This window comes from Astyanax mexicanus, chromosome 10 (genome assembly GCF_023375975.1).
Source record: "Astyanax mexicanus isolate ESR-SI-001 chromosome 10, AstMex3_surface, whole genome shotgun sequence".
Lineage (NCBI taxonomy): Eukaryota > Metazoa > Chordata > Actinopteri > Characiformes > Acestrorhamphidae > Astyanax > Astyanax mexicanus.
In genome coordinates, this window is record NC_064417.1 from 28,653,334 (window position 1) to 28,669,499 (window position 16,166).

Genomic DNA, 16,166 nt, shown 5'->3' on the forward strand with positions numbered 1-16,166 from the left:
TCACTGGTGTTCCAGCATATCAGGTGTCAGGATGCAGGATGTAACTCCAGTGACTGTGACATCAGTGACATTCTGGTAAAAAAAACAAAAAAAACAAACAAAGACTAATAGTTTTCAAAATAAAAAAGTAAAAAAAAAATCCAAATTTCAGATTTAAATTATGTCAAAAATGTCAAAAACCAATAATCAAACATGACTGCAATCATGTACGAAAAAAACAAGAAAACATTTGGCAAGTCATGTGACACTCTTAAACATAAGCTGTGTTAAATTGACATTGTGATTTAACACTGTTATATTCAGCAGCAATATTGCTACTGTATATATAGTAGAGAGAGAGAGAGAGAGAGAGAGAGAGAGAGAGAGAGAGAGAGAGAGATACTGGCTAATGTGATTTGGATAAAGCCAATCCAACCTAATTCACGTAGAGCTTATATTCTGCATAATATCTCCACCAGGTCACCCTCAGTTCAGCATCTCAGTTCTCCAAACTCCAGCATCAGGATTGGTTCCTCCAGGAGAAGCAGTGAATCTTCAGTGTACGGTTCTCTCTGAGATCAGATCAGCAGAACTGAGAGTGTTCTGGATCAGATCTGCTGCAGGATCATCCTTTCCTGAAATCATCTTTACTCATCACAACAACAGCAGCAGCAGCAGCAGCCGTCAGTGTGAGATCAGCTCCTCTAAAGATAACTGTTTCCACACTTTCTCCAAGATCGTCCTCAACAATGAGAACAACTCTGGGACGTACTACTGTGCTGTGGTGACCAGCAATGAGATTGTCTTTAGCGCTGGAGCAACATTAGATTTCAGTAAGCCTGATTTTAATCATGTACAGTATCTGTTTCCAGGGATGTGCACAGGAATCTTGAAGGACCCCCCCCCCCCACCCCCCAAAATAAATAAACAGCAACAGAACAACCTCAGAGGTTTTTCACTTTAAGCACACTGTCTTTATTGAAATATTACATTGTGAAAATGTAAGCAGTGTAAAGTGTTAGCAGTGTAGCAGTGTACTTTTTCTGCATTAACACAACGTGCATGTGAATAATTCGAATAGTGCTTTATGTCTGTCATTCACCTTGCTTGACAAAATGAAATGTTATCAGCTGCATGTAAATTAGTTTGGTTAGCCTCCCACAAAACAACCTGAGCCATGTAAAATGTTGACTGCAAGATAGCTGACTGTCGGGTTTTTTTTTGCTACCTAAACGTGGCACAGTAGGTGGCTGTCAGATTATTTAGGATCACTAAACGTCCTAAACTCGATGACATCGGATTTTAGAGAAGTTGATTGTGATCGTCTTGTAATACTATAAAGGCTACATTTCAAGCTCACCTTCAGGGCAGTCACTCTACTCCCACGGCATCTTTAAACTCCTCTTGGGTGTCTGCTAGTCGGCTGAAGTGCCGCCCAGTCGTGTGCTGAGTTTTTTTTTTTTCTGGCTCCCGCTACGCCCGCGCCCCACCCCTCTCGAGGTGTCTGAATCTGAATAATTGACTCTGAAAACTTTGTTTTACGAAACTTCAATTAAAATGACGAATTATAAAGAAAATCTTGTTGAAATATGAAATCATATTTGCCTATATATTTTTTTCCCCTCCCTCGGAAGGGCAATATCAGCCAAGGACAGCAAAAGGGCAGGTGCCCTGCACGTTACTGTCTGTTTCTCTGTATATTTTTTGATATTATTTTACTGTTACCCTGTATCCCCTTTAATGGTCAGGACCCCACTTTTTTTAAACACCTCACTGTCTGGACTGTGAATAGTCCACCGACAGTGTCCTGTGGGCAGCGTCCTGTGGGCAGCATCCTAGTCACTATTATGTGACAGCACTATTACCAGTGCATTATCATGACCCACCACCCAAATAATAGCTAATCTGTGGTGGACATGTGGGGTCCTGACCATTAAAGAACAAGATGGATAATAATTGTCACATCCACAAACATTACTGACTGTTGCTTTAAGTATAAATTAATAAATAGATCACATAAACCTTCATTGCTTATAAAAAACTTTATTTAGCTGCATTTATTAATGTGTAGATGTTTTATTGCTGGTATTATGGTACATAATACAACGTAGGATATTTAACATTTAAAAATTTGAATGTAATGTATGATATTAACTAATGCTTCTATGTAGACAGGTCTGATGATCGCACTACGTTCAGTCTGGAAGTGGCTTTTGGTGTGTCTGTGATTTGGATCATTGCTCAAGCTGTTCTAATCTGTAAGAGGACTCAGTGCAAACACTGCAGGGGTGAGATTCTACAGTGATTAAAAGAATGTGGGCCCTATTTTAGTGGGAGAGTGTGCTAGTTGTGCGAGCAGGGCACATCTGCGTCCCCAAGATAGCAGTGAACATCTGACTGTTGACTGTTGTCAGGGTTTTGTTTAGTCAGTGGAGCACCTGTGTTTTACATTGACAAGATATCAATACGCCAGAAAAATTACCTGACTATTATTTTACCAGACTATATAATTACCTCACTTCCAGAGCACCAAACACCTCAACATAAATATAGCAGAGATATTTTCACGAGCACCAATTCTATTTAAAAGATGCAGCCGCAAAGCGTGAACATATACTGTTTGGAGTTATGTAAGATAGCAATGAGCATCATGATGAGCCTTGCCCAAGGTGTAACATAGGCCCTAAAATGGCTTTAGTATACATCATTTTCATTATGTGTTTGTTTCATGTGTCTTAATATCTTATTTAATAATCCAACAAACATTTCGGTACTACATATCGGTACTAGTTTCAGTATAGCAATTTACTGTAAGTGTTTTGATGTAATGTTCCATGACAAATAGAACAATAAAATTTTATTGTATTTTTTTAAACAATGTTTTTTTTTCTTACAAAATAGGCCTACAGGAGAAGCCAGCTAGTCAGGTACTAAATTATGTGTGTTCCCTTATGCTTCTTTACAGTCTTGTACTACTTTGAGTAATGCTTCATTTCCAGGCTACCTATTAATAGCATCATAGCACCTAAAAACATACACATGAATTGTTTTATTTTTATTTACACAATTATAATTTAGTTGTTTTTCAATACAAGTAGAATAATGTACCGATACGAATGTCCCCAAATTATTTTCAATTAAATATTTATTGTTTTTTGGGGATTTATGCCGTTTATAAAGTTGTTTATAGCATAAATAAGTATTGCTTTATAAATATGTTACAACACGTTATTATATGCATACATATGTGCTATAAAGTTATTACACAAATATACTTCAATTTTTCTAACTTGCTGTGCTTGATCTCACAGGGCCACTACACTTCCTCTAGACTGAGGCTGAAGCGAGGACAGTCTGATGTGAACTCTAAAGTGCAATACTCCACATTTACTGATCATCAAACTCAGTAGCTTTTATCATTTCCAATCTACATCTATATACATCTATAATCGTTCACTATGACTGTGATCATTAATTAACAATCCTCCATTATACAATAAAATGTTGTAAATTCACATCTCTTTAAATCTTTTTTAATTAATGTTTTATTTTGCTCTGTGACTGTGAGAATAAATAATTCTGTGTGTGTTTTTATTGCAAATTCCCTCTTTTTGACCTCTACTGTTTCCATTGGTGGAGATCTGTAGTAAAGCTTCACACAGTGTTTAGGAAAATACTGTATATCATAGGTGTTGAAAGTGGGTGAGAGGAAACTGTTGAATGTAGTTTCAGTTCTCTAAAGGAGAGATGTGTGAAACTCAGCTCAGTAGAATTTTTCACACGTGATAAACTAACAGACTGATGGTGTGTGATAAGATTCAGCCCGTGTGGAAATGTAGGTCTTTCTGATGTAGTACCTTTCAGATTTAATATTGACTGCTTTTGTTGTTCAAATATTTAAAAGCAAATGTGAATCTGTACTTTTACTAATAAACAATGTTCAGCTTTTACCTATTAGACAGAGAGTAAATGCATAAGCTGATATTTCTGTTGTCTGGTTTTATTAAATAAACTTTCCTGTTTTGATAATAGATTTGTTTGTGACCTTTATTTTGCTATGTTCTACAAATGTGTTGTATGCATGGGTTCTTTTAACAATATTATTATTATTATTATTATTATTATTATTATTATTATTATTATTATTATTATTATTATTATTATTATTGTTGTTGTTGTTGTTGTTGTTGTGTGTATATATCTTCATGTTGGATAGTACAAGAATTAACCTTAAAAACGGTAAAGAATAAAAAAAAAGAACAATAATAAGAGGAATTGTATTCATATATCCACAATTTCCATTAAACTCTTTATGAATAGTGTCGGGCAAATGAACTGGAGTACCGGGAAAAAAAAACAGTAAAAATTCATAAGTTTCTTCTTTTTCTTATGTACAAGCGCAATTACAAACACATCACATACATCCCTTAACACAGGTGTAGCACAGTGTCTGCTAAAGTAGCCCCTCCCCTGGATTATACCATCCCTAAGTACAATTACAACGATATATTATGAATTACTATGAATTACAAACACACACACACACACACACAGTATGTTTATTTTATTATATATAATAACAAAAAAATGCAGAGCTTTTAGACCTCAAATAATGCAAAGAAAACAAGTTCAGAAATCAATATTTGGTGGAATAACCCTGGTTTTTAATCACAGTTTTCATGCATCTTGGCATGTTCTCCTCCACACACTGCTTTTGGATAACTCTACATCACTCCTGGTGCAAAACTCATCCAGTTCAGTTTGGTTTGATGGCTTGTGATCATCCATCGTCCTCTTGGTTATATTCCGGAGGATCTCATTTTGGTAAAATCAAGGAAACTATAACTATATATATATATATAGTTATACAGTACCACATCCTGTTATTGGACACAGCTTATTATTTATTTATTTATTTCATTTATTTATTTCCTACACTGTAGATAAACACATCTAAGAAGAGTGAGTAGAAGAGAAGAGTCTCAGATCTGTCCTCAAAGCTACTTGTGGTACTTAGAAGAATCTAAAGTATACAACATATTCTGTTTTTACAAAAAAAAAAAAAAATCTGCATTTGTTCCTGTATAGCTTTAATGTCTTCAGTATTATGTGTCTAAATGTTTGATTGGTACTTTGCTTGGTATATATATATTTAATTTAATATTAACAGACTGTCTGATACTAAAGCTCATGCAGACAGTCTCTCACTGAGACCAGTGGCGCTCTGGTGGTCAGACGTGGTTAAAGTCAGTAAGTGAGAGAATCTGACTGACTGTGTGACTTTAACTCAGCCAGTGAGCTCTGACTCTCCGGTGCAGGAAACTGAGAACATGCAGTCTTTAATATATATTTTTCTTCAGTTTATTTTTCATTTCTCTCTAGTTAATCTATATCTGCTGTTTATTCACTGATGGCTCAAGTTGGGATTATTATTTTCTTTCTCTTCAAAATCTGTAAGTAAATTGCTTAAAGTGAATTGCTTTTGCTTATATGTGTTCAAATAGCTTTATAAACATGAATGAACTATTTGTAAAATGGAATATGATAAGAAATATGATGTGTTGTATCCAGCCAACAGTTTGGAAACACCTATTTTGTTTTTTATTTTGCGATTTTATACATTGGAAATTTAAGAAATTAAAGCCTACAGAAACTTGTTTGTAAACAAAACAAGTTAAATAAGCCAGAATGTTTTTATACTTTAGTACCATATTTAGCTTTGGGGACAGATCTGCACACCCTTGATATTTTAATCTCAGTGTCTTCATGAGGGAGAGTCTTGAAGGAGTTCCTGGAGGTGCTGAACAATAGTTGCTGCTTTTCCTACATGCTGTGAAGCTCCAGCTCATACCTCAAATCACAATCTCAGTTGGGTTTAGATCAGGGAATTTTTGTGCAATATATAATATAATGCTAGTTAAATTATTATTTTTAATTGTCTATAAACTATTACAACATTAAATATTTAATAACATATAATTCATAAGTGATTAAAGGTATTTACAGCACGGCTCAGTGTGTGTTTACTGGTAGATTTTTAAGCAGCGTTGTTAGTTATAATGCACTCTGCAAGCTGGGGCTACAATTCGTAGTATTGAAATGTTATATTATGTTAATGGAGCTTATGATGCATTATGATCAGAAAACAATGTAAAGTGATATATATATATATATATATATATATATATATATATATATATATATATATATATATATATATATATATATATATATATAACTTCATATGCATTTTAGAAATGTTCATACCCAAGCTAATAGTGCCTTATAAATGCATTATGAGTTGTTATCATTTTTTATCAACATGTGTTGTAACATGTTAGTAATGTGGTTATAGACATATTTATAATATATTATTAATGCATTACAGAGTGTTATGAATGTGTTTATAAACATATCTGTAATGCCTTATTAATGCATTATAACATGTTATGAATGTGTTTATTGATGTTTTTATAATGTGTCTATGGACATAATTATAATAACTTATTGGTGCCTTATAGAGTGTAATGAATGTGTCCATAGACACATTTATAATGCTGCATTAATTCAATATAAAATGTAATGAATGTGTTTATAGATACATTTATAATAAGGCCTAATGAATACATTAAAAGACGTTATGAATGTGTGCATAGATATAGTGTTTTATAATGCTTTATGAATGCATTATAACTAGGGATGTCACTGTTTTGCCCCTGAGTCTGAGTTATTGATTCTGAGTATCTGCTGATACAAAGTCCCAATCTAATACTTTCCCAATCCCAATCTAATACTTTGGCAAAAAAGAAAGAACACATCTTAAAGTTACAACTTAAGTTTACATTTTAAATTGTCCCTATTTTTAAAGAGAAAAAAATATAATTAAAACAGCAATATCAAAAAAGACAATTTTAGCAACAAATAAACAGGTGCTAAATAGCCATATAAAAGTCTATAGTTTTCTATACTTTTTAACTGATCTGTTCCACCTGATTTTTCACCCTAATTATAATGTATTATCTTTTTTTATTAATTTATCTTTTTAAAGGTTCTGTTGAAGCCGTGAGAGACTCCGAGGTTTTCTCAGTTAACCCAGGCGACACCGTTCCTCTTAACTGCAGAGTGCAGCCTGGTACAAGCAGAGACTGTGGCGAGCATCACTGGAAGCTGAACAGACGTCAGATGATGGAAGAAATTCTGTTATTCAGACACAATTTGAACTGAAATGGATCGAGAGCAGCAGCAGCCCCGGAGCTCTTCATTTAGAAAAAGTTAGTGAAGAAGATCAGGGAATGTACTTCTGTGGAGTGAAAGATGAAAACACCTTGAACTTTATTACCAGCGCTTTAATAGACGTGACAGGTAACGGCACTGCTTTTCAGCTGCTTTCATTCACTGATATTTAAAAAAAAAAGATTTTATTAGTTTATGAAAAAAGTCAACCTTTTCTTCGTTTTGGGACAACAAGACTTTCAATTTGCTAATTCACTTAAAATAAAAGTAACTTAAGTTAGTGAAGAAAATATTATTTGATTTATTACTTGATTTATTGGACACATTTTTGCTCTTATAGTAGTGATGGATCCCATTGTACTTATAAACTGAACACATTTTAGATAAAATAAGAAAATAAATAAATACATAAATAAATACATAAATAAATAACATTAGGGAATGTTAGATTCTTTGTGAAAAATGAAATAAAATGGATTTTAAAATACATATCTTGTGAATAAGGCTCTTCTGGAAATTTGAAAATTAATCCTTTAAATTGCTATACTGCTAAAAATAGACACAAGAATATGTCATAATATAGATATTACTATTGAAAATAAAATATATTTAAATGCCATGTTAATCTTTTTTTTTGCTTAATTTAAATGCAGCTAAAAGTTCAATCGATCGATCAATCAATCAATCAATCAATCAATCAATCAATCAATCAATCAATCAATCTTTATTTTGACTGAAAAGGACATTAAGAGCAACTCTCATTTTAAATGAAGCAGAGCATTTACAAAAACAGGGATTGATATGACAGTTAATAAATACATTTAATAGTTTTAAATTAAAAGATAAAGTAAAGTAAATAACAGTGAATTAAAGAAACATAGATAAAAAAATATATAAAAATAAAACCTGCAGTTTAATTGATAGGAAATTAAGATCAAAACAAGATAAGAGATAAAAAATAAAAAACTGTTAAAAGCTTAAAGCAGTTTAAGCTAGAACCAACATTTGAAATATATATAAAATATATATAAAATATATATATTAATACTACTACTACTACTACTACTACTACTACTACTACTAATAATAATAATAATAATAATAATAATAATAATAATAATAATAATAATAATAATAATAAAAAAAAATAACTAAGAGAAGAATTAAAATATGAAATAAAAGTTAATAATAAATAAGATTAAGTAAAACAGGTACAGGCTGTCTAAAGGTGGTTAGATATTAAAATATTAAAATGATTTAGTGACACCAGAGAGCTGAGATTTAGAGTTTCCTGTAGAGAATTCCAGCTCACTGCTGCTCTGTAGCTGAAAGCAGATTTTCCCAGTTCAGTAAAAACTCTTGCTATCTGATAGCTGATCCAGTCACTAGAGCGAGTCTGATAATTACTGTTATTTGTATTCATCAATGAAGTGATGGATTCTGGCAAATGTCTGAGAGTGTCTTATAAACAAAAATAAACCAATGTGTTTCCCTTCGTACAATTAATAATGGCTAACCAACTAAACTTAACAGCAAAAAAAGATTCCACTTTGGTATCTAAATTTTCAACATTTGTTTTTATTTTTCCAATAATTCAATTTCTGTTAAATATTTTCCTTTAACAGTTCTTCACATGATCATACTGTATCTATACTGTATAATTAGCCAGTTATTTATCAGCCACTGTAATGAACTGTTCTGAACACTGTTGAACAGATGTTAAACAGGGGTGGGTTTCCCGAAAACGATCAATCTTAGCGAATAACGAACGAACTAACGAATGACGTGTGTAAAGAACGAGCCAGTTCTGCGAGTGTTTCCCAAAGAGCTTCGCAACGTGAAAATTAACGAACGAGGTTAAAGAACGTCTTTGTTGACTCCTCCCCAAAACAGCGTACTCAATCGATCCACAAATATCGATTCAACACTGCCAATATGCAGTATTTATTCACTATTACACCATAAAAACGTAGAAATGTGTTGTAATTAACAACATTATACTCCTAAAGATACATATGACTAAATAAATACTCGAAAATCCAATCTATTTTAAAACATTAAACTTATTTTTTACATTTTTAAAACTATTATTGTTGATATATATTATATTAATAGATACTATACTAACATTATTAATAGTAATATTGATAGTAATATTAATTTATTATTATTCTAATTATTAATATTATAAAAATAATATAATAATACATATACGTATGTTCCTGTGTGTGTTTGTGTGTGTGTGTGTGTGTGTATATATATATATATATATATATATATTAATGTCAAGACTTCTGTCATCGCTAATCTGGATTTTAATAATTTACTCGTGGGTTTGATTGGCCAATTCCAATAGGCCCAGTTAGACTACAAGCCACAGTTGGCATTATAATATAATATAATATAATATAATATAACTTATTCACTCACTTACTCACTCGTCAACCGCTTTATCCGTTAAGGGTAGGGGGGTAGGGGGGTGGGGGGGCTGGGGTGCTTGGTGGCTGGAGTCAGCTGGCATCGGGCTGAAGGCAGTATACACCCTGGACAGGATGCCAATCCATCACAGGGCAGACAGACACAGACAGACACACAGACACATTCACTCACACACTCACACCTAAGGGGCAATTTTTATCCGACATCTAATTAGCCTGAACTAATTTCTTTGGACTGTGGGAGAAAACCGGAGCACCCGCAGACACGGGAAATAAAATAAAATAATATAATATAATATAATATAATATAATATAATATAATATAATATTTATATAGTAATATAATTTATTATAATTAATAGTAATATAATATAATATAATAATATTAATAATTATATAGTAATATAATTGCTTCAAACACGGAAATTATAATTTTTCTTCCTCAACATTGGTGGTCCCTGGTGTTTAAGGTGCTGAACTGCAAGTAGAGATCCCCTAAAGAAGCTCGTTAAAAATAACGACTGGGTGAGGGCACTCGTTAATCTGCGAGCGAGTTTACGTTGTACTTTAGTTACGTACGGGTTTGGGAAACACTCTTTAATTAACGATCAATCTTAAGTACGAGTTAACGAAGTTCTTAGCGTTACGAAGCTTTCGGGAAACCCACCCCAGATGTTGAACAGGTGATTAACAGCTGTATTATACACTCTAAAAAGTGATTCTGTGTTTTAGTCAGTGGAAACTAATATTATTAAGTGGAGTGAACTTATCGGCCAGTATAACTCAATAAAATGAGTTCAGAGAACTTCAACCTGAAAACTTAAAAATGTTGGTTGAACCAATGAAAAAATGTGATTTGAACCAACTTTTAGTCACTACCTGTGTCAATGCTCTTTCTAGAGTGTTGGTTCATGCAGCTTTCCTATAGGCTCCTGGCACCATATATCTGCATATTGGGTGTGGCCTCTTCGTTACTTACCATCTCTGTGTTGTCTGTTGCCCAAAGCTACCTTATCCTAGGCGTGCAATATTATAATATAATTTGATTGCCAGGTCTCAGTGTTTGTGGGCTGTAAGAGCACATTAACTTTATTCTGTGTTGTTAGTGATCACAGTATGCTGGCTTTGAGCTACAGAGTTCACTCTTTGCTGAGTTTACTCCAGTATTATACTGTCAGTATTTGCAGTTAAATAATAATATACCAAATATGTTGAGAATACCACATTGAGTTAACTCAGCCTTTTAAGGCAGCAGGAGAACTTATATTGCTGAGTTTAAACAACTTGAAATGTTTTACATTGTACTTTAAAATTATGAAGCACGTAATTAAGTTGGATAAACTGGATAATTTAAGTTGATTTGCCTTAAATTTAAGTTGAGATAATGAAAACTGTCAACTTGAAAGTAATCAAATAATTACGTTGAGCTAACTTAAAGGAATTGTGTTGATCTAACTTGTTTACTTAATTTGTAAAAACTTAATTTATTTATGTGTTACCAATTGAAGTAATTTTTTTAAGTTGGTCCAACAATTCTCTTTTTTCAGTGTAAGAATATCTTCCTGTATTGTATTTTTCCAGGATATCCTCAGCTAAACGTTTCAGTGGACGAGACTCCAGTACCGGGATCAGTTTCTCCAGCAGATCCGGTGATTCTACAGTGCTCAGTCCTCTCTGAGATCAGATCAGCAGAACTGAGAGTGTTCTGGTTCAGATCTGCTGCAGGATCATCCTTTCCTGAAATCATCTTCACTCATCACAACAGCAGTCAGCCCGGAACACACCGCTGCGTTTACAACTTCTCCCCCAACATCACCAACAACAGCCACGCCCACTACTGCGCCATGGCCACCTGCTGGAGACTCCTACCATACAGATCACCTGCTGACCTCAGTAAGCTGCACTAATACCATTATTATTGATCACAGAAATAATCAGACTTCTGTTATGTACCATATTTTTCACACTATATAGTGTCTCCAAAAATGTGCCTCGTAAACCATTGCGCCTTATGTATAAAAATAGACCAGTAATTAGACGTCCATTGATAGTGCACCTTATATGGTATGCCTTATAAAAAAATACCATACATCGAACCAATACAACAGAAGGTCTTCTTTAACCATTCATGGCAGGAATTTAATATTTTTGCAAAATGTTCTATATGTACTCCACTTTTTAGGGTGTGTAACATTCATTTTGTGTATCAGTCATTTTGTGATTTTAAGAATTTTTCCAACACACTGCTAATAATGTGGTTCCAAGACAACGAATGAAATAACTTTTATGTAGTAAATGAAAACAAAATATTTATTTGATTAACCATATCTACTTTTTATATTTACATGCATACATACATTTATAATATATAATATAATTTATAATAATATAATTTATAATATATAATGATATTTCAGTTGTTAAAAAAAAAAAAAAGTTTATCTGTATGGCATATGATTTTGGTTCCTAAAAGAGTTGTTTAACTCCCAAAATGAACTGCCAACCCCATTTCTAGTGTTGATATATTAATACAAAACATTGTTTGTTGCTTTATGGCAACACCATGCCATAGAGGGTTAATGTTATTTTCTTCACTCTTTTCAAACTTCTAGTCTCATATTTTGAATACGTTATGTATATATTTATTTATTTATTTAGTATATTTGCTGTTGGGTTAATTGGAGACTGGGAAGATGTATGCCTATACTTTAAAGTAAAGAAACATCATGTATTTATTATTATTAACACATAACTATTCTTGTTTTTTAGCCAAGTCTGCCCAGAACACTGTGTTCTACCTGTGGCCGGCACTGGGAGTGTGTATCACTGTGATCTTTGCTCAAATCCTTGTGATCTGCATAACAACAAAGTGTGACCACTGCAGCGGTGAGTTTGTTCAGGCTTGCTTTTATTCATTTATCATTCTAAGATTTGTTTAAACTCTTTATATGGTGTGGACATCAACACCAATGACATTATTTAGGAATCTGTAAATTAACTACAGGTGAAAATATAGGGGGAGGCCATACAGAAATCTGATACATGTCCGTATACAGTACATGTCATAACAGAAAATATAAAAATGATCCAAAATCTTTATTTGTCACACTTTTGACTGATCTGGCAGGTGTCCTTATAATGTGTATAAAGTGTTTTTACCAATAGAAAAAGTACTGATGCATAATTGTTGAACATGCTACTGGCAAAGTCTTGTTGAATTTAGGCCTAAACAGGATAAAACTGATTTGTTGGCATGAACGGAAGATATGGCTGATTTAGTGGTGTAGATTATTATATAATAAGCTTTATGTTCAGTTCAAGTAGTTATTTATTGAAAAAAGTTATTGTTATTTTACAGTGGTATGAGTGGTATTTTACTTTATAAATCATTGGATGTTCAGATCAGCAATTTCAGTTAAATATATCATGTAGCAGAAGAACACAGTGATATTTGAAAAGTGAAATTAAGTTTATAGGATTTACAGAAAGTGCAATAATTCTTAAATAAAAGTAGGCAGGTGGATATAATTGCACAATCTTGTCTTTTTATTGATTTGAATACCTTTAGTAGTACCTTTAGTGGAACACAAAATTTGTATGGTAAGCTCATTGACCTTCGACCTACATTCACAGGTGAATCCTATTATGAGAAAGGCTTAAGGTGCCAATTACAAGAGTGGCAAGACTGTTCAACATCATGGTTTAGGGGCTGTTATTTCTGCAAAAGGAGGATCTACTACATATTGATGTCATTTTTATGTTGGGGTGCCCAAATGTACGCACCTGCCTAATGTTGTTTAAAGAATTTCTGTAAATCCTATATATGATATATTTAACTGAAATTGCTGATCTAAACAACCAATGATCTATAAAAGAAAATCATAAAAATGATCAGGGGTGCGTAAACTTTTTTACACCACTGTATATTGTATAGGTATTGTATAGATAATCATTAGAAAGGTTTTAACCAATGTCCTTATTCATTTTTATTTAAATAATATAAGAGGGAATTATAGCAGAATGTCAGCAAGATACAATTATTCAAGACTTGGTATTTATTTGTTGTATAAATGCATCTTGGTAATACATGTTATACTGTTGGAAAGCATGCTATTTTTTTTTTTTTTTAATGGAGCTACAAGTGTGAGGTACATGCATTTGTGGTATGAGCAGCAGAGCAGAATATGTGGGTTACACCCACAAACAGGCTTTCCAACACTATTAGATTTATTGCCAATAAGCTTTGTTACAACAAAGAAATATACAGCTCTGGGCAAAAATAAGAGACCCCTTCAGTTTCTGAATCAGTTTCTCTGATATTGCTATTCATAGGTATATGATTGAGTAAAATGAACATTGTTGTTTTATTCTATAAACTCTGGACAAAATTTAAATAAAATTCTATTCTAATAAAATTTAAATTCAAAATAAAAATATTTTCATTTACAGCATTTTTTTTTTCAAAAATGAGAAATGGCTGAATTAACAGAAAAGATGCAGAGCTTTCAGACCTCAACTAATGCAAAGAAAACAATTACATGTTCATAAAGTTTTAAGAGTTTAGAAATGAATGGTGGAATAACCCTGGATTTTATTCTCAATTTTCATGCATCTTGGCATTTTCTCCTCCTCCAGTCTTACACACTGCTTTTTGATAACTTTATGCCACTCCTGGTGCAAAAAATTAAGCAGTTTAGCCTGGTTTTATGGCTTGTGATCATCCATCTTCCTCTTGATTATATTCCAGAAGTTTTCAATTTGGTAAAATCAAAGAAACTTATCATTTTTAAGTGGTCTGTTATTGTTTTTTTTTTCAGAGCTGTAAATGTACCAAACACTAACTTCTTTACTTTTTGTGTGATGTTTTATTTAATTGTAAAACTGTCATTTTCTGTTCTTTTCAGAGTCAGCAGCAGAGCTAATCCCCAATCAGGTACAGGTGTTCTCTAATGCTTTAAGAAAAAAGAAAATCTAGCCCTGTCCTGCACATTTCAGTGTTTCCCCTGCTTGCATTACACCTGATCTATTATTGAGCAGAAGGTGATGTATTAGAAAAGGAAGTCACTTAAAATACATAGGAGAGGGTTAGAATAAAGGTAAAGGATCTTCAGGATCTTGTTTAGAACAATAGTTTTAATCTTCACTTTTTAACCCTTTCTGCTTGTTTTCACAGGACCTCGCTGCTGCAGAGCGGACCTACGCTGCCAAGCAGCCGAGAGTGACGAGTGGAAACAGCGTGCACTGTGAACTGGAATACTTTATGGTGACTGATATGAGAGTGTGATATGAGGCCACAGTGTCAGAGGGTGTGATCAGACTGATGGTGTCTGATGTTACACCCACATGGACGACTGGTCACTGTTTTTCTGTTTTATTTTATTATTATCTGTGTGAAAAAAGCAACAGGTCAGTTTGTTAAACTAAAGCTGTGATCACACTTTATCAGAACTGAGACTTCATTAGAAAACAACTAGACTCCACCTAAGAATAAACACTGCATCTTATCAGATCAGATCAGAATGACCCACCACCCAATAATAGCTGCTCTGTGGTGGTCTCTCCTGTGGGGTCCTAATCGTTGAAGAACAGGGTGAAAGGAGAATAATAATAAAGTATGCAAAGAAACAGATTGTAATATTAGAACTACAAATATAGTGTCATCTATGATCATTAGTAGCATCTTAAAAAGTGAACAGTAAATAGCCCTATTTGAGTAATGTTTTAATCCATATTATGGCAATAACTTCTCCACTAAGTAAAGAAAAATAATTATTTTAAGAAATGAGGGTTAGTCAATCCTATAAAAATTCAAATTTTAAAGGATCCTTAAGTGCAGTCACAAAGACCATCAAAAATATTATGATGAAACTGGCACTCATCAGGACCACCCCTGGAAAAGAAAGACCAAGAGTTATCTCTGTTGCACAGGATAAGTTCATCAGAGTTCCCAGCATCAGAAACCGCAAGTTAACAGCATCCCAGATACTGTAAGAGCCACCTAAATGAGTATTTTTGTTTGTTTAACATTTTTAAGTTTAATACTGTAGATGATTCATTATGTGTTCCTTCATAGTCTGGATAACTTCAGTATTCATTTACAATGTATGGAAAATGCGTGTCCAAACTTTTGACTGGTACTGTATGTAGATGTAGTATCTCTTCCATGGGATCAGTAAACAATTTCACACATATTTTCAAAAGCAAATGCCAGTATAAAAAATAGAGATACGAGGTTTTTGCCGTCTTTCATATATATAAACCTGTTTTTTTATATTTTATATTTGTTTTTACTTTTTAATGTGAATCATATAATAATTTATTTTAAAACTCACAGATCTCTTTTTGTTATTTTTAAATAAATGCTTTTGGTTGTTACTCCAGTGATGTAATATCTGTGCCTATTTAGAAACTGTTGTTCTGTGCCTGATTTCTCAATATGCTGTATATACTTTTATATTTGTAATACCCAAATATTATTTAGAGGAATTTGCTGATAGCAGAAATTTAGATTTTGAA

General features: G+C 32.9%; 2 protein-coding genes and 1 long non-coding RNA gene across 4 annotated transcripts in view; all 3 read left to right on the forward strand.

Moving 5' to 3' along the window:
• The window catches only part of LOC125804773 (uncharacterized), a 163,695-nt gene that overhangs the window by 59,161 nt on the left and 88,368 nt on the right, over window positions 1-16,166 (forward strand). The window lies entirely within an intron of this gene.
• On the forward strand, window positions 653-4,010 carry LOC125804785 (uncharacterized). The gene is made up of 4 exons (XR_007440963.1): window positions 653-812; window positions 2,151-2,267; window positions 2,881-2,906; window positions 3,291-4,010. It is a non-coding gene; the product is annotated as an uncharacterized LOC125804785 (long non-coding RNA).
• Window positions 7,263-15,872, forward strand: LOC125804781 (uncharacterized). Of its 2 annotated transcripts, XM_049484308.1 has the most exons (5): window positions 7,263-7,341; window positions 11,232-11,543; window positions 12,420-12,536; window positions 14,555-14,583; window positions 14,824-15,872. In XM_049484308.1, the coding sequence occupies exons 1-5, from the start codon at window positions 7,272-7,274 to the stop codon at window positions 14,932-14,934; spliced, it is 639 nt and encodes a 212-aa protein (XP_049340265.1). In that variant the 5' UTR covers window positions 7,263-7,271; the 3' UTR covers window positions 14,935-15,872. The 2 variants fall into 2 exon arrangements, with proteins under 2 accessions (XP_049340265.1, XP_049340266.1); XM_049484309.1 differs by lacking the exon at window positions 12,420-12,536.

Coding starts and splice junctions, on each gene's coding strand:
- LOC125804781 (XM_049484308.1), top strand. CDS start 7,272: ATGTACTTCTGTGGAGTGAAAGATGAAAACACCTTGAACTTTATTACC. Junction 7,342..11,231: donor CGCTTTAATAGACGTGACAG/GTAACGGCACTG, acceptor GTATTTTTCCAG/GATATCCTCAGCTAAACGTT. Junction 14,584..14,823: donor CAGAGCTAATCCCCAATCAG/GTACAGGTGTTC, acceptor TTGTTTTCACAG/GACCTCGCTGCTGCAGAGCG.